This window comes from Tachyglossus aculeatus, chromosome 2 (assembly GCF_015852505.1).
Source record: "Tachyglossus aculeatus isolate mTacAcu1 chromosome 2, mTacAcu1.pri, whole genome shotgun sequence".
Classification (NCBI taxonomy): domain Eukaryota; kingdom Metazoa; phylum Chordata; class Mammalia; order Monotremata; family Tachyglossidae; genus Tachyglossus; species Tachyglossus aculeatus.
The window spans coordinates 78,161,662-78,181,076 of record NC_052067.1 but is presented as its reverse complement, the minus strand read 5'-3'; the positions used below and the strand labels follow the sequence as shown (position 1 = coordinate 78,181,076).

General features: G+C 42.4%; 1 protein-coding gene across 1 annotated transcript in view; it reads right to left on the bottom strand.

Moving 5' to 3' along the window:
- TXLNB (taxilin beta) overlaps positions 1–19,415 on the bottom strand; it is a 61,338-nt gene that overhangs the window by 33,127 nt on the left and 8,796 nt on the right. The window contains exons 3-4 of the mRNA XM_038762390.1: positions 11,885–11,976; positions 3,028–3,198 (exon numbers count right to left, since the gene is read on the bottom strand). Coding sequence (XP_038618318.1) covers positions 3,028–3,198; positions 11,885–11,976 — 263 coding nt within the window. The remainder of the gene's footprint in view (positions 1–3,027; positions 3,199–11,884; positions 11,977–19,415) is intronic.

The following is a 19,415-nucleotide window of genomic DNA, read 5'->3' as shown; positions in this document are numbered from 1 at the left end:
GGTTACCAGCTCAAGGGATTCTTACTAGTAATAATAATAATAATGATGGCAATTATTAAGCACTTACTATGTGCAAAGCACTATTATAAGCACTGGGGAGGTTACAAGGTGATCAGGTTGTCCCTCGGGGGGCTCACAGTCTTAATCCCCATTTTACAGATGAGGTAACTGAGGTACAGAGAAGTTAAGTGACTTGCCCAAAGTCACACAGCTGACAATTGGCAGAGTCGGGATTTGAACCCATGACCTCTGACTCCAAATCCCGTGCTCTTTCCACTGAGCCATGCTGCTTCTCCAGTTACTACACTGTATCATATGTAGAGGCTAATCTTCACAAATCTATTCAGTAAATTACTTGTAGGCAGAGATCGTATCTACTCAATTGCATTGTTCCCTCCTAAGCACTTAGTACAGTGCTGTGCACACAGTAAGCTCTCAGTAAGTACCATTGATTGAATGACTGATTAATTGGTAATGGTATTTATTGACAGCCCACTGAGGGCATTGCACCACACTAAGCATTTGGGAAATGACAACAGAAGCAAGAGACATATTCCTGGCCAAAAGGAGTTGATACTCTCAAGAATCTTATTGAGGGGGATTAGTTTGATTTACTCCAGGTTACCATGGCTGGATGATGAGGACAGCCAACAGCTAACCATGAGCAAGCACTTAGTGCCCTAAGGTAGGTGTAGAAGCAGAACTAACTGTGGTGTATTCAAGGGAAAAAAAATTCCCCTAGTTTAATTGGGGAAATGGAATGAAAATGGATAGATAACATCGTCCCCACTGTGGCATTAGGCAGTTACCAAACTGTTAGATCATGGGTTGGCACCTTTTTATTCAGAAGAGCCACATCAAATGATTGGTGGCAATCATACAATTGAATCACATATTAATCTTTTTTATTTTGGTGTGGCCCAGTGGAAAAAAACATGAGCTTGGGAGTCAGAAGACCTGGGTTCTAATCCCACTCCACCACTTACTTGCTGTGTGACCTTGACAAGTCACTTATTCTCTGAGCTTCATTCATTCATTCATCTTTATTGAGCGCTTACTGCGTGCAGAGCACTGTACCACGTGCTTGGAAAGTACAGTTCAGCAATAGAGACAATCCCTGCCCACAACAGGCTTACAATCTAGAAGGGGGGAGACAGACATCAAAACAAGTAAACAGGCCTCAATGGCATCAATATAAATACATAGAATTATAGATAAATACACATCAAAACAGTTTCCTCATCGGTAAAATGGGGATTAAATACTTACTACTTGTTTTCCCTCCCTTAGCCCGGGAGCCCCCATGTGGAACAGGGTTTGGGACTGACCGGATTTTGTTGTATCTACTCCAGCATCTAGTACAGGGCTTAGAACATAGTAAGTGCTTAATAAATACCACAATCATTCTTATTAATAGTTATTAGTTTTAAATGCCTCCCCTCCCCTCTCATGTGGGATCTGCTTTAAATGTTTCATTCAACACACACACACACACACACACACACACACCCCAACCAACCAACCAACCAACCAACCAACCAACCCACCCCCATAATCTCTCCGCTCCTCACCCTCTGCTCAGCAGTGGCTGGGCTGGATTAACCACTCCACCTCAGAGGCCCAGGATTATTGGATTTGATGGGGCCTCTAACGATGTGTGATGTCAGTCCATCATGTTCATATGGTGCAATGGTCTGATATTATTGTGCTGCTTGACTGTTTCATAGCAACAGTAGTGGACGCCAAGTGGGGAAAGAGGGGTGGGACGGCTGGCTCTGACACCGGTAGTTTCTTCCCCCTCTCCCCGCCCCCTTCCTTCTCCCCCTCTTATCCCTGGGGGTCCAGAGGGCCATGGGGTCAGGTACAGACTGTTAGTGGTGTGGCCCCTCCCTCGCCACTGTCCCCCTGTCCTCCCCAATGGAGGCAGCATCGGCCTCCGGAGACAGGTGAGTCCTGGCCCCCCATCTCAGAGCAGGACATGGTCCCTCCCTAGCCCCTGGCTGGCCAGCAATGGGTTTCAGCTGCACTGCTCTAGCCCAGGGCAGGGACAGGGCTTCCTAGGGCTGCCTGGTGGAAGTCAATGATCTACTTCTGCCCTCGGTCTGGCTCCTGCCCCTCCTCCCGCTCCTGCCTGCAGCCCCTGCCGCCCTCCACCACCCTCCACCACTAGATTGGTGGCTGGGACCTCCCACCTACCCTCCCCACTCCAAAGAGCAGCCGACCTCCCGGGGACCCTCCTGGGTCGGTGCGGATTTAGGATCTCCATATCCCAGGAACGTTGAGTGATCTCATTTCATGTTCACAAATTTGATGAAAGATTGCTCTATCTAGACTATGAGCCCCATGTGGGACAGGGAGCGTGTTTAACTTGGTAACCTTGGATTTATCCCAGCACTTAGAACAGTGCATAGTAAGCCCTTAACAAGTATCACAGTTATTCATATATTACTATTAAATCTCCATAAACTGAAACTGAGGCACAGATGGGTTTCCTGAGATCATGCTGCAGGCTAATGGCTGAAATGGGACTAGATTTCAGGACTCTTGGTTACTTCAAGTCCATTTCTTTCCATTAGAACACACTGCTTTTTGGCACAGTGGCCTCCTCAGTGGACCGTTAGGGAGCTTATGAGCCTGACTGGCCCCCGATCTAAGTATCAGAGGCTGAGAGTGAATTAGAGAGATTCTCTTCCTCACCATTTCTAGACAGGAATGCCCTGGCATCCCTTCTGAAAGACAGCTTCCATCTCTTGTTCCCCCCCAAATCTCCAGAGAACGAGACTCTTTGCATGTTCAGTGTCCCAGCTCATGCGGTTGGGAAGTTCATTCGATCATCTAATCTCAGTTCTTCTTGTTACCACCTTTTCTCAGTGGAAACAGAAGAACTGTTGGTTATCATGACTTCAAAGTCATCTTATTGGAATTTTGTTCTGGCCCTTTACTACTAAGTCCCCTTGAGGACTAGGTGTCTGAGGAGGCTGCCAAACTGCTCTGTTCGCTGTTAGAGTGGCAAGGTCAGTGACTCACCTTGAGAGTTTTGTTGTGTCTCTGAAGCTCCCGGCAGAGACTTTCCAGTTTGCTACGGGCGAGGATTGCTCTGCTGTGCTCGCTCTGCAACTGATCTTTCTCTTTAGTGACCTGTAGCTGTCTCTTCTGGAGGTACTTGAGCTTCTTCTGCTCAGCTCGATGTTCCTCCAGCTATGGATGCAAGGGAAGAGATAAATCTGTTAGTTTCTTTATGGTATTTTGTTAAGAGCTTACTATGTGCCAGGCACTGTACTCAGGATAGATACAAGTTAATCAGGTTGGACACGGTGCCTGTCCCACACGAGGCTCACTGTCTAGGGAAGAAGAAGAACAGATATTGAATCCAAAGTTTACAGAGGAGGAAACCAAAGCATGGAGAAGGGACTCTCCCAAAGTCACCCAGCAGGCAAGTGGCAGAGCTGGGATTAGAACTCAGTTGCCTTGGCTACTAGGCCCATGCTCCAGTATCGAGCCTGAAGAGGGCCTAGATATCTAGCGAGGCCTGGGCCTTGCTTCTATGGTACTTTTGTACAGGTGCTTTGTCCCTGTGGACTGCATAGGCTTGTAAAATATCCCTTCCTTCATCCCCCCACTTTGGGTCATCTAGTGCTGCAGTGAGATATCCCCTGACACCGAGTAGATTGACTAGAAACCACTTATCATCGCCTAGTAGGGTGACCATTTATTTCCTTTTATATAGTTTGATATAGCCCAGTGTTTCACTGGTCTCTCCTATCCCTGGAGGCACTTAAATCCCTGTCCTTGGCCTGGAAACCCTTATTTAGTCAATCAAACTATCAATGGTACTTATTGAGTGGTTACAGTGTGCAGAGCACTGTACTAAGTGCTTGGAAGGGTAAAATATAATAGAGTTGATAGATGTGATCCCTGCCCACAGGGAGATCATTCAATCAGTCAATCAATCAATAGTGTGTACTGAACACTTGTATGAAAAGCTCACTCCTAAGTGTTTGGGAGAGCACACCAGAAGCAGAATAAACATTTTTTATCTTTAAGAACCTTCCAGTTTAAGAGTAAGGCAAATATAAGATAATTTACAGATAGGTTTAAGCAGTGCTTTAATAGTAGGATATGTAAGTCAAATATGTACAGATGTGTTAGGTGGTCATACCTAGTTTTCATATTATATAAGCAGCACGGAGTAGTGGATTCAGCATGGGCCCGGGTGTCAGAAAGTCATGGTTTCTAATACCAGATCCGCCACTTGTCTGCTGTGTGACCTTGGGCAAGTTGCTTCTCTTCTCTGTGCCTCAGTTACCTCATCTGAAAATGGGGATTAAAACGGTGAGCCCCGTGTGGGACAGAGACTGTGTCCAACTTGATTACCTTGTATCTGTCCCAGTGCCTAGAACAATTGTTGGCATACATTAAGTGCTTAACAAATACCATAATAATAACTATTATTATTATAAGCGATGGGCTGGTAAAAAAGTGCTAAGATGAAAGTTGGGAAGATTTGGAAGGGGAGGGAGTTCCAGTCAACAGGAAGGGCCTGAGTCAGAGGTTGAGGGCTGGGGAATTGAAAATAAAGCCCAGTGATCTTGGGATAAAACAGAAATGTGGATTGGGATGTAGTAGGAAAAGGGGGTATATAAGTAAAAGGGAAACACTTAGTTCCAGACTAAGCCTCCCTTTTCCTCTGCTCCTCCTCCCCTCCTCATTGCCCTGACTCCCTCCCTCTGCTCTATCCATCCCCCCGCCCCACAGCACTTGTGTTCATGTTTATTATTCTATTTATTTTATTAATGGTGTGTATATCTATAATTCTATTTATAGTGTTGCTTTTGATGCCTGTTTACTTGTTTTGATGTCTGTCTCCCTGCTTCTAGACTGCGAGCCCGTTGTTGGTTAGAGATTGTCTCTGTTGCTGAATTGCATTTTCCAAACACTTAATACAGCACTCTGCACACAGTAAGCGCTCAATAAATACAAGTGAATGAATGAATGAATGAAAGAGCTGATGGTGGGCCTTAAAGCTGACAGTCAGGAGTTTCTGCTCAATGCAGTGAGAAATGGGCAACCATTGGAAGTTTTTGAGAGTGGAGAAACACATGTTAGATTGTGAGCCCCTCTGAGGCACAGGGACTGTGTCTAACTCCCAACTGTGAATTCTCTCCCAGCACTGAATTCAGGGCCTTGATGATGATACTACTACTACTACTACTACTACTACTACTACTACCACCACCACCACCACCACTACTACTTCTTTCAGAACAATGCTTAGAAAGATGATTCAGAAAAACGAGTGAAATATGGCCTGGAAAGAGGAGGGGTAGGAAGCACAGATGTCAGCAAGGAGGCTGATAGCATTTTCTAATCAGGATACAACAAAGAGCACCTGGGAAAAGTCGTGGGGGAAAAACCAATATGATTTAGTGACAAAATGAAGGAGAGTTGTAAGAAAATGAGAAGCCAAGAATGATACCAAAGTTACAGACTTAGAAGCAGGGAAGTAGGTGGTGGTGGTGTCAAATATGATGGGAACTAAGGTGGAGGAGAAGATCTGGGAGAGAAGATAAGGAGTTTACTTTTAGGAATATTGAGCTAAGGTACTGGCTTCTATGTCCTTTCCTTCATCTTAAGTGCACAACCGCTCTCTGTCTTGACTCCTGCAGAGTTCCCAGACTCTAAGGTACTGCCTGTGTTAAAAGGGACCTGGCAGGTGAATACAATGGCTCTGGAGCAAGGAGATTGTGCGGTGAGGGCTGCCCCTGAAGAAACATTCTAGGTTTGGATGGACCTGGGCAAACCGGTAAAATGTCCCCTCTGATATCAATCAGTCCATTACATTTATTTAGTGCTTACTGTGTGCAAAGCACTATAGTCAGTGCTTGGGAGAGTAAAACACAACATAGTTGGTAGACACATTCCCTGCTCTCAACAACGCTTGAAATGAAAATTCCAAATGATTTGTGAAGTCAGTCAGTCAATCAGTCAATATTTATTGAGCGCTTACTGTGTGCAGAATAGTGTACTGAATATGCTTGGGAGAGTACAATGTAACAGAAGCAATATAGAGAATCAGTGTGGCATAGTGGAAAGAGCACAGGCTTGGGAGTCAGAGGACGTGGGTTCTAATTCTGGCTCCAGCACTTGTCTGCTATGTGACCTTGGGCAAGCCTCTTAAATTCTCTGTGCCTCAGTTACCTCATCTGTAAAGTGGGGATTAAGACTGCGAGCCCCATGTGGGACAACCTAATTACCTGGTATCTGCCCCAGAGCTTAGAACAGTACTTGGCACATAATAAGTGCTTAACAAATACCATTATTATTAATATAACAGATTCAGTCTATATTCACAATCATCATCATCATCATCAATAGTATTTATTGAGCACTTACTGTGTGCAGAGCACTGTACTAAGCACTTGGGAAGTACAAATTAGCAACATATAGAGACAGTCCCTGCCCAACAGTGGGAGCTTACAGTCTAGAGTGGGAGACAGACATTAATATAAATGAAATTTCAGATATGTACATGAGTCCTCGGGGGTGTGAAGGGGGATGGACAAAGACAGCAAGTTAGGTTGACGCAGAAGGGAGTGGAAGAAGAGGAAAAGAGAACTTAGGGAAGGCCTCTTGGAGGAGATGTGCCTTCAATAAGGCTTTGAAGGTGAGGGAGAGTAATTGTTGGATATGAAGAGGGAGGGCATTCCAGGTTAGAGGTAGGACATGAGTGAGAGGCTGGTGGTGAGATAGACATGATCGAGGTATGGTAAGAAGGTTGGAATTAGAGGAGTGAAATGTACGAACTGAGTTATAGTAGGAGAGTAGTGAGGTGAGGTAGGAGAGGGCAAGGTGATTGAGTGCTTTGAAGTCAGGAGACCTGGGCTCTATATGCCAGAACAATATATGTTATATGTTATATGCTATATGTTGCCAAATTGTACTTCCCAAGCGCTTAGTACAGTGCTCTGCACACAATAAGCGCTCAATAAATACGATTGATGATAATATGTGGAGGGGAACTTCCCAAATTTCACTTAATCTTTGCATTGGTTTAATATTATTATTATTACTACTATATAATATAATAACATAATAATAATAATATTTGTTAAGCACTTACTGTGTACCAAACACCGTACTAAGCATTAGGGTAGATACAGCATAATCAGATAAGACATAGTCCTTGGTCCCACATGGGGTTCACAGACAAAGGGAGAAGAAGTATTTGATCCTTATTTTACAGATGAGGAAACTGAGGCACAGAGAATTTAAGTGATTCACCCAAGATCACACAGTAGGCAAGTGGCAGAGCTGAAATTAGAACCCAGGACTCCTGATTCCCTTTCTTTCTTCCTTCCTATCTTTCTACTAGGTCATGATTTGGGAGACTCAACTGTTACATTTGTGAATTCTCTTTCTTTTCTATCCCTTTCAATGTTTCTCCTTGTGGGAAGGGAACATGTCTATCAACTATGTTATATTATAGTCTTCCAAGTGCTCAGTTCAGTGCTCTGCACACAGTAAGTGCTCAATAAATACCATTGATTGACTATTCTGCTAATTATCTAGAAACTACATTTATTCTAAGGTAGTCCTCCTGTAATGACATTTTTCTAAACCGACAAATGGTATCAGAGCTCATTGAACACTCATTAAAAATAGCTTTGCGGTGAGGCAGTAAAGCAGTAAAGCAGGTTAACATTAGATATCCTGCTTACATGTTAACCTGCTTTACTACCTCACCTCAAAGCTACTTAACCTATGGTTCTAGAATTTAGCATGCATCAGAATACAGTAATAGAAGTCATTCACATCATAGCTGATACCCTTAAATTACACGTTTTATAGCAATTTGTTAGGTTGAAAGCTCTAATTGTTCTCAGTATAATAAATCCCAATAATTTAAGTATTCTGCCCTCAGACTACATAGGCAATTTATACTTAAATTATTGGGATTTATTATACTGAGAACAATTAGAGCTTTCAACCTAACAAATTGCTATAAAACGTGTAATTTAAAGGTATCAGCTATGATGTCAATGACTTCTATTATTGTATTCTGATGCATGCTAAATTCTAGAACCATAGGTTAAGTAATTTTACCATAATTCTTAAAAAAGTTACTTTTGAGCTAAAATTTTTTGTGCAGAACTCTTGTCTGAGGGAACAGCAGTTTGATCACGTCCTGATGAGAATTAAAGCTTTCTGATCCCTTTGAGGTTTTGCCTGGGTAGCAGGTTCAGGAAGACCAAAATTGTCCTGTGGCTGCCGATTAGTTTTGTCTCACTGCAAGACGACAAAGAACAGGATCATAAAGAGTGAGGATAGTGGGTAAAGTTGAAAAGTGGATTTTTAAGTCTTGTTTCTAGGCCTTGACAGGGAGAAAAGCTGCTATCACAGTCTTCGTATCTCCATCAATTGGAAGAAGTAGTAGAGAATGAACAAAAACTTTTTTTATGATTTTTTATGATTTTTTATTATTTTTATTTTATGGCATTTATTGACTGACCAGGAGCTATGCTGTAAGCTCCTCGAGGGCAGGGTTCATATCAGTTAACTCTACTGTATGTGTATTGTATTGTGTTGTATTTGCACACAGTAAGCAGCATGGCCTAGTGGTTAGAGCATAGGCCTGGGTGTCAAAAGGCCCAGGATCCAAATCCAATTTTTTTTTGTGTGTGAGTGTGTGTGTGGTATGCAAGTGCTTACTATGGGCTAGGCACTGTACTAAGTGCTGGTCTGTCGTATTTGTCTGCTGTGACCTCGAGCAAATAACTTCACTTCTCTGTGCCTCAGTTACCTCATCTGTAAAATGGGGATTGAGACTGTGAGCCCCATGTGAGACATGGACTGTGTCCAACCTGATTAGCTTATATTTACCCCAGCACTTAGTACAGTGCCTGGCATTGCCTAGTAAGTGCTTAAAAAATACCATTATAATATAAAAGGCACTCAATAAATACCATTGACTGACTATTGATATTTCCGTGTGTAAGTACAGGTTGAGAAGTCTTAAATAAACTTGATATGTGCACCCTCTTTGGAGATAAATACTAAAGGAAATCATAAACCATACCCCATTCAGTTGTATTTATTGAGCACTTACTGTGTGCAGAGCACTGTACTAAGCACCTGGGAAGTACAAGTCGGCAACATATAGAGACGGTCCCTACCCAACAATGGGCTCACAGTTTAGAAGGAGGAGACAGACAATAAAATAAAACATTTAGACAAGTGTCAAAACTGTCCAAATAAATAGAATTATAGCTATATGCATAACATTAACAAAATAAATAGAATAGTAAATATGTACAAGTAAAATAAATAGAGTGATAAATCTGTACAAATATATACAAGTGCTGTTGGGAGGGGAAGGAGGTAGGGCGGGGGGGATGGGGAGGAGGAGAGGAAAAAGGGGGCTCAGTCTGGGAAGGCCTCCTGGAGGAGGTGAGCTCTTAGTAGGACTTTGAAGGGAGGAAGAGAGCTAGCTTGGCGGATGTGTGGAGGGAGGGCATTCCAGGCCAGGGGAAGGACGTGGGCCGGGGGTCGACGGCGGGACAGGTGAGAACGAGGCACAGTGAGGAGGTTAGTGGCAGAGGAGCGGAGGGTGTGGGCTGGGCTGGAGAAGGAGAGAAGGAAGGTGAGATAGGAGGGGGTGAGGTGATGGACAGCCTTGAAGCCGAGATTGAGGAGTTTTTGCTTGATTCGTAGGTTGACAGGCAACCACTGGAGAAGGTGCATTCCTGGAAAATGTGGTTGAATCATGAATTGTTTTTATGGGGAACGTTTGCTAATAGACATGACATGCCATTGATTAGGTGCCGTTCCAGCCTTAATGTGAGAGCTAAGACTATAGGTGAATATAAATTTACTGTAGTATTAATTGTATTCATTGAATGGTTCCTGTGTGCAAAGCACTGTACTAAGCGCTTGATAACTCCCTGGCCCCTTCCTCCTCTCATTCTCTCTCTTATCCGCACATTCTTCTGTTCCCAGTACCTTTTCTGCTGCTCCCTCTCTTCACACTAATCTTGTCTCCTTCTGCCTCCCCAGTTCCCCTATCTCCCTGGGGTCTAGTATCTTTTTCATATATATATATATATATATATATCTATATATTTTTTTTAAGTAGCCATGTGTCGGCCCCTGCTGTGAAGCATGAGCACTTTTGCTCTCTCTCTTGCTCTTCCTGCTTGTAACCCCTGGCCCTGGCCAAAATTGTGGGAATGGGACAGTAATGGAAAAATGGGGTGAGGGAGGTGGAGGCAGTGAGCCTCTGTAGTTGGGCTGGACCATGCCCCTCCCTCATTTTCCCATGTGTCCCCAGTCTATCCCTGTCCCCATTCCTGCACCTTTATTAATTCCCCCTGCCAGCCCCATAGCACTTAAGAACATATCCATTATTTATTTATTCATTTATATTAATATCTGTCTCCCCCTCTAGCTGGTAAGCTAGTTATGGGCAAGGAATGTGTCTGTTATATTGTTGTATTCTGCCAAGCTCTTAGTACAGTGCTCTGCACACAGTATGCACTCAATAAATATGCTGACTGACTGACATTTTCTGGAGTGGAGAAGTGAAGCTACAAGTAGGAAGGAGAAGGGGCTGTGACGGGACTCATGCCCAGCTCACAGTACTGGCATCACATGGTCAGTTTATAAATGAAAACCCAAGTACTGGGGATGTGGGGATGAGATTTGAGGGACTGGGAATTGTAGAGGAGAGATAAAGTTTAGGGTGTGAGGTGGGACAGGGCATTGGCTGGGAGCTAGAGAGGGTAGAGAGGAAGAGGAGGAGGGAATTAGCTTAACTGAGGTGGCTAGAAAAGACATCAGGGATGGGGCATGCATATGCTTGGGTAAATGAGCAAAGAGAGCAGGGCATATACCTAGGTTATATGTATGTGAAGTGAGGGTACACTTGTAAGTAAAGAGTCAATACTCCCGTCAGCCTGGAAATTAAACAGTTCCTTGGTCACCCTAGACTTCAGATCTTGTGAATAGTATTATTATGCTTCCAACGGCTGACAGATCTTAAAACAGTCCTTGCACTGCTTTCAGGTACTAAATCTTTTACATTAAGCATTTTTAGCCAGCTTTCAGGACTAAGTAAAATCAAGTATCCGTTAAAAGAAAAACGGAGCTGAGAGACAACTCTCGGTGCAATGACTGCCAGGAGAGGGCAAATATTATCTTATCATTTTACGGATGCAGAAATGGAGACCAAAATGCTAAGTGACCCATTCAAGTTGGAAGGACTATTGGGATAAAGATGTAAAACTCCTGAAATAGTGCTCTGACTATTACACAAATTAAGTATCCATACTGTGTCATCCTAACAGGACACATTCAGATGGAATACGAGGCAGCAAGTTACTGGATTCTGAATTTCTGGCATTCAGGATAGAAACTTGAAATACGGTGTTATGCTATCTTTGAAATGAAGCAGAAGGAGTAAAAAGAAGCAGCAAAATAGGAAAGAAATTAATCACTCAGCTACAGTAGGAGCTGATTTTTATCACAGCTGCAGTCTCATATTTGGTTGGAAAAATGCTTATCTTCAATGTCCTCAGTTCATCTCCACTTTAACAGATAATCTGTTTATTTTATTGAAGAAAACATAATCAACTCCCTATCTTTTTTGAACTGGTTCATAAAATCCTCTCTTTTCCCTTGCTTTCATCTCTTATTTTTTCTTGTCTTCTGATTTTTTAACTTGGTATCTGTGCTACTCAACTGAGTCGAACTCCTTCGGGTACAATTTTATTTTTAAAAGAATCCAATAACTGAAGAGTGGGAGCAAAGAAAGTTTCAGTGTTCTGGGCCACTTTTTCCAAACTTTAACTCTAAATGTAGTCAAAGGGTTGTTAAAGGACATACTGACCATTTCAGCATACTTCTTAAATAAAACTTCCAGTTTTTCCTCCGGTGTATTCAGCTTGTTCAAGGTCTGCATCAGAAGGGTGGCCTCCTTGCCTTTAAAGGGACATAAAGGCAGAGTTTAGAAAGCATGTCATTTAACTTCGCTGTGCCTCAGTTAACTCGTCTGTAAAATGGGGATCGAGACTGTGGGCTCCATGTGGGATACGGACTGTGTACAACACGATTTGCTTGTATCCACCCCAGCACTTAGTATAGTGCCTGGTATATAGTAGCGCTTAACAAATACAATAATTATTATCTCCTCCAAGAGGCCTTCCCAGACTAAGCCCTCTTTTCCTCTTCTCCCTATTCCTTCTGCATCACCCTAACCTGCTCCTTTCATTCATCCCCCCCTTCCCAGCTCCACAACACTCATATACCTAGCTGTAATTTATTTATTTATAATAATGTCTGTCTCCCCTCTAGACTGTAAGCTCACTATGAGCAGAGAATTGTCAGTTTAGTGTTATATTGTACTCTCCCAAGAGCTTAGCACAGTGCTCTGTACACAATAAGTGCTCAATAAATACCACTGAATGAGTGAAAATATGGCTGATTCTTGGTAGGACTTTTCTTCTTCAACCAGGACCATGGCCTGTCCCTCTGCTTTATCAATCAGTTAATCAATCAATTGCATTTATTCAATGTTTACTGTGTGCAGAGCACTGTACTAAGGGTTTGGGAGAGTACAATACAACAGAGTTGAAAGATAAGTTCTCCGCCCACCAGGAGCTTAAAGTTTAGAGGGGGAGACAGACATTAAGATAAATTATGGATATGTACTTAAGTGCGTGGGGCTGAAGGTGGGGTGAATATCATGTGATTAAACAGTACAGATTCAAATGCATAGGCGAAGCAGAAGGGAGAGGTTGTAGGGGAAATGAAGGTTTAGTCAGTTAAGATCTCTTGGAGAAGATGTGATTTTAATAAGACTTTTAAGGTGGGAAGAGTGGTGGTCTGTTGTATATGAAGGGGGAGGGAGTTCCATAGTAGACGGAGGATGTGGGCAAGGGGTCAGAGGTGAGATAGATGAAATTGAGGTACAGAGAGTAGGTTGATGTTGGAGGAATGAAGTTTGCAGGCTTGGTTGTAGTAGGAAATCAATGAGGCAAAGTAGGAGGGGGAAGACTGGGTGTTTTAAAAATGATGGCAAGGGTTTTCTGTTTGATGTGGGTGGATGTGGATGAGCAACCATTAGAAGTTTTTGAGGAGCGAGGAGATGGATTTTTTTCAAAAAACTATCTGGGAAGCAGAGTGAAATAAAGACTAGAATTGGGAGAAAGAGCAGGCTGGGACACCAGTGAGCAAGTTGATGTAGTAGCGAAGGCAAGACAAATGTGTTTGGATCAGCATCATAGCAGTTTGGATGGAGAGGAAAGCGTGGATTTTAGTGCTATTGTGAAAGTAGAACCAACAGGATTTCATGACAGATAGAATGTGTGGGTTGAATGGGGGAAATGAATCAAGGATAATGCCAAGGTTGCAGGCTTGTGAAACAGAGACGATGGTGATCTTGTCTACAGTGATAAGAAAGACAGGGGGAGGACATGGTTTGTGTGGAAGGATGAGGAGTACTGTTTTGGACATGTTTAGTTTGAGGTGTCAGTGGGACATCCAGTAAGAGATGTCCTGAAGTCAGGAGGAAATGCAGACTTCAGGGAAGGATAGAGGACAGGGTTGGAGAAGTAGATTTGGAAATCACCCATACTGAGATGATAATTATAGCCTTAGGAGTGAATGAGTTCCCCAAGGGAGTGGGTATAGATGGAGAATAGAAGGGGACCCGAATCTCAGTCTTGACATACTGTTATAGTTAGAGAGTAGGAAGAAGAAGAGGATAATACCAAAGAGTCTGAGGATGAGCAGACAGAGAGATAGGAGGAGAACTGGGTCAGTAAAGGCAAGGTTAGATAATGTTTCCAGGAGATGGGGGTGTTCCACATTATTGGAGGCAGCTGACAGGTAGAGGAGGATTAGGATGTAGAAGGGCCCATTGAATTTGGCAAGAAGAAAGTCAGAGGTGACCTTAGAGATGGCAGTTTCCATGGAGTGGGGTGGAAGGCACATGGGAAAGGGGTCACAGAAAGTCTTGGGGTAGAGCAAGCGGACGTTATGTAGACAATTTACTCAAGAATTTTAGAGAGGAATGGTAGGAGGGAAATGGGGTGATAACTGGAAGGAAACATGGGGTTGACAGAGAGTTTTTTAGGATAGGGGAGATATTATGCCTTGTGTTTCCAGTGAAATATAAAATGTAAAACGTTAGTTCACAAGATTTGGCTCAGAGCTACTCTTGAGAAGTTGAAGAATAGAAATAACTCCTATTGAATTTAGTTGGGTCAAACTTCTAGGTCTCCAATTACCATGAACCTTCCAAACGTAAGCATGTCATGTTTTCAAACAGGCAAGTCTGTATAGAACATACAGTCATTGTGTTGGGAGATGGAGTTACTGACACCAATTCTCTCACAGCCGAAAGGAAATCCTTGGTAGTAAGTTAAGTCATGCATGGCGGAGTATAATGCAGTTTTTATGTTAATAAGTCAATCACTCATCAAGAGCATAACTCTTGGGTGAGAGGACAAATGAATGTATTTTCTTTTTCGGAAGTATGATATTTTAATGTCCCAAACCTACTTTTAGAAAATGGCATTCTCCTTGTGTAGGTATTTTTAATAATGAAAAAGATGGATTATCAGTTAATGAAAAGACCCCAACAATCTGAATTGTTCTAACCACCCTTTAAAAGGGAAATTGAAATATCAATCAATAGTATTTATTGAGCATGTACTGTGTGCAGAGCACTTGGGAGAGTCCAACATAAACAGAACTGGTAGATAATGCTCTCTCCTTCTCTCCTTCTACAGCCCAGCCCGCACCCTCCGCTCCTCCGCCACTAATCTCCTCACCGTACCTCGTTCTCGCCTGTCCCGCCATCGACCCCTGGCCCACGTCATCCCCCGGGCCTGGAATGCCCTCCCTCTGCCCATCCGCCAAGCTAGCTCTCTTCCTCCCTTCAAGGCCCTACTGAGAGCTCACCTCCTCCAGGAGGCCTTCCCAGACTAAGCCCCTTCCTTCCTCTCCCCCTCGTCCCCCTCTCCATTCCCCCCATCTTACCTCCTTCCCTTTCCCACAGCACCTGTATATATGTATATATGTTTGTACATATTTATTACCCTATTTACTTATTTACTTATTTTACTTGTGCATATCTGTTCTATTTATTTTATTTTGTTAGTATGTTTGGTTTTGTTCTCTGTCTCCCCCTTTTAGACTGTGAGCCCACTGTTGGGTAGGGACTGTCTCCATATGTTGCCAATTTGTACTTCCCAAGCGCTTAGTACAGTGCTCTGCACATAGTAAGCGCTCAATAAATACGATTGATGATGATGATAATGCTCTCTGCCCACAAGGAGTTTACATTTCCTTGGGGAGGTGTGGGATTGACACAGAAAGCACTGGCTGTAGTTAGTCTCTATTCAATCAATCATTCAATTGTATTTATTGAGCGCTTACTGTATGCAGAGCACTGCACTAAGCTCTTGGGAAGTGCAAGTCAACAACATATAGAGATGGTCCCTACCCAACAACGGGCTCACAGTTTAGAAGGGGGAGACAGCCAACAAAACAAAACATGTAGACAGGTGTCAAAATTGTCAGAACAAATAGAAATAAAGCTATATGCACATCATTAACAAAATAAATAGAATAGTAAATAAGTACAAGTAAAATAAATAGAGTAGTAAATCTGTACAAATATATACAAGTGCTGTGGGGAGGGGAAGGAGGTAGGGCGGGGGGGATGGGGAGGAGGAGAGGAAAAAGAGGGCTCAGTCTGGGAAGTCCTCCTGGAGGAGGTGAGCTCTCAGTAGGGCTTTGAAGGGAGGAAGAGAGCTAGTTTAGCTGATGTGTGGAGGGAGGGCATTCCAGGCCAGGGGAAGGACTTGAGCCCAGGGTCGATGGCGGGACAGGCAAGAATGAGGTACATTGAGGTGGTTAGCAGCAGAGGAGCGGAGGGTGCGGGCTGGGCTGTAGAAGGAGAGAAGGGAGGTGAGGTAGGAGGGGGTGAGGTGATGGAGAGCCTTGAAGCTGAGAGTGAGGAGTTTTTGCTTGATTCGTAGGTTGACGGGCAGCCACTGGAGATTTTTGAGGAGGGGAGTAACATGCCCAGATATTTCTGCAGTGTTTCCTTGGCATCAGTGTGATGTGAGATTATAGCAGCCCTGAGGCCTGTAGATAAAGGGACTTGGCTAATTTGCCAGGAAGGTGATAATTAAGTCACTCGAGAAAAGGTGACTGGCTGGGCATATGAAAAATTATTCACCATATTTTAAAACTGATGACTGAGATGAGAAAATCTCTTAAGAGAATAGTACAATCTGCATTCTCCCTGAAGTGTTTTTTAAAAGAAATCTGATTTTACATAGTGTAAAATGTTGGTAAGACATGTGCTGGGCATATGGTTACCATGCTGGGAAATTCTCCATTTTATGAAGCATATACAAGGAAGTGGAGCCACCTGCCCTGCCAGAAAAGAGATGAGGTTAGACATATGGTGGAGGTCACTGCGCAGATGAATCTGTGGAATATTACAGAGTTATTTTTATATCAAAGAAGGAAATCAGAAATAAAAATGAGTAAACCAGCTGTCAAAATGTGGCTCCAAATCTGCCCAAGAGTGTCTGTTCACACTAAATTTGATTAGACATTCCAATGTAATGAGTATCCCAAAATATGCTACATAGATACTTGAGATAAAATTTTGCAGTTAAATATATAAATGCTATCCCCATCTTGAGTTTAGTGGAAGGAGTAGATATTTAGGACTCAAAATGTTAAGCCCCAATTTCACTTAGATTAATTTTTACTAAGACTTTTATTTAAAAAAGGAATTTGCTTAAATTTTCAGTATCTAATGTTAATAATAAGAAAAGCAGCATGGCTCAGTGGAAAGAGCACGGGCTTTGGAGTTAGAGGTCATGGGTTCAAATTCCGGCTCCGCCACTTGTCAGCTGTATGACTTTGGGTAAGTCACTTCACTTCTCCGTGCCTCAGTTCCCTCATCTGTAAAATGGGGATTAAAACTGTGAGCCCCCCGTGGGACAACCTGATCACCTTGTATCTCCCAAGCACTTAGAACAGTGCTTTGCACATAGTAAGCACTTAATAAATGCCATTATTATTATTATTATTATTATTAATGATGTTAAGTCCTTACTATGTGCCAAACACTGTACTAAATTCGAGGGTAGGTACAAGATTTTCAGTTCTGAAGCAGTCTCTGTCCCAAATGGGGCTCACCATCTAAGTAAAAAAGACATTGTACTTTAACAAAATAAAACTAAGACTTAAAAATTACTTTGAAATATCTCTAACCAGCCCACAATTAATTCAGAGGACTGACAACTCAAAGTGTTTATTTTTTTACATGGTACTTTTTTATATTGTTGCAGTTAACTTTGTTTTTAAATTATCCATAGAATTTAAATTATATCCTTTTAATTGTATTCTTTGGACTGTTGGCACTTTGTGGGCAGCTAATGTGTCTACCCACTCTGCTGTAGTCATCCAAGCGTTTGGGATAGTGCTTTGCACATAGTAAGTAAGTGCTCAATAAATATCAGTGAATGATTGATCTGGAGAAATGCATTATATGTTTTCAACACACAATAAAATATCAATGGGCAATGCCACACATTTTGAGTTATGGAGCACCTTCAGGACTTTCCTTATCTAGAAAGTAGGAGAGAGACAGAAAGGGGAGAGAGACCTAGAGTCTCCAGGACTGGGGCTGTTGGTGTCAGTGTAAAAGAAAGATTCTAAAAAAACACCTTATCCACTCTCAAAAGGTTATTAATGGAACAACTAGTTTAGGGAAACATATTGTCATTCAAGAGGAAAAAAACGGAGTGCAAAAGAAGCAGCATCATGTTAGGGCAACTTTCTGTAACAGAGCAGAATGGTATCAAGGTTGCTCAAAGGAGCTCTATCTTTTTGTACAAGTCCAGCTTTAGCATAAATTTAAAAGTGATTTATTCACACCGCGTGTTTTGAAGCTCAGAGTAAAAATGGAGTTGTTGCCTTCATCCTGAAGCTTGTTAACCAACTGTAAATGTAGTTCCTTCAAAACTGACAGGGTACACTGATTAGAGACTTAAGCCAGGAGAGTCATGTTCAAGGTTTGAGAATGTAAGGCTGAAGGTTAATTGTTGTGTTTAAATCCTCCCTTTTCTAGATGATACAGAGAGTGAAGACTACAGAACTAACATTTCTGAATTAATTCTAATGCTTATCATTGTGTTTTTGGCTCTGGCTTTGCCTATTATAAAAGATCCTCTGTGACAGTCATAATCTCAATTCTTTTTCCCCCTAGTGATCATAGTGATGGTTGAAAGACTTTGGTAAAGATGAGGGGAAAAAGGAATAATAGACCAAAGAGTGATTTTTCTCTTACATTACAGGGCCAAGTTCTAATTTAAGGCAACGATGTCTTATTTTAAGAACTAGATTTGGAAGCATAAACAACAAAGTTCCAGTTTTCTGGCTCAGCAGACGAGTATTCCTTGCCAGATTCACTGGCATTTGGGAACTTTAAAAGTGGCAGACCCAAAACAAAAGTCTTTTGGACAGAGTGCGGCAAAGGAGTTTTATTTCAGAGAAAACAGCAGGGAGGGCTTCTCTGGAGTTCCTAAATACTGGAGTAGTAGTAACAGTAGTATTCATTAAGGAGTAGTTCCTATAAATCTTTCAGCTGCAAGGATTTATGGAATACTTGACCTAACCTTGAACTTTTGAACTTGGTGGATCTCTTTTGAGATGCATCTGGGTTATTTTAATCTTGGAGCTCCGCATGTGGTGGATCAGGTATACTCAGGCTACGTCAGCCTAATGTCATCCAGCCACTTGACATGTCCCCACCAACTATGCCGTCTAAGAGCATGATGTGCCATGACAGGGTAGGAATGCTTCAGGATTTACATAAATAATGGTTAAGGCCAACGGATTTGCAAAACAACACTATCAGTATACTCCTTTAATAAAGTGAGAGCTCTGGAGGTAGAGGTTTACTTACACTGGGGCTCAATTAAGGGGACCTAAACACTCGAATGAATCAGTCAATCAGTGGTATTTATTGAGTGCTTATTCTGTTCAGAGCGCTTTGGTGTTGCTGTGTTTCCTCTCGGTAAAAATGTTTCTGTTCATTTCCTTATGATATGTTATTTAAATCTGAGTCAATTGAAAGCACTGACACAGATCATAATTAAATTGGGTACGCAATTTATGGTGTAATTTGGACCTTTAAAGTTTATGAAATACATTAATTAACTCTTTGGGGGACAAACTGGGCTTGGAGCAGGACTGGATTGTCAGTTTCATACGACTGGATTGTCAGTTTCATACGACTGGATTGTCAGTTTCATTCCATCAATCGGAGGTATTTATTGAGCACTTACCGTGTGCAGAACACACTGTACTTTGCACTTCGGAAAGTA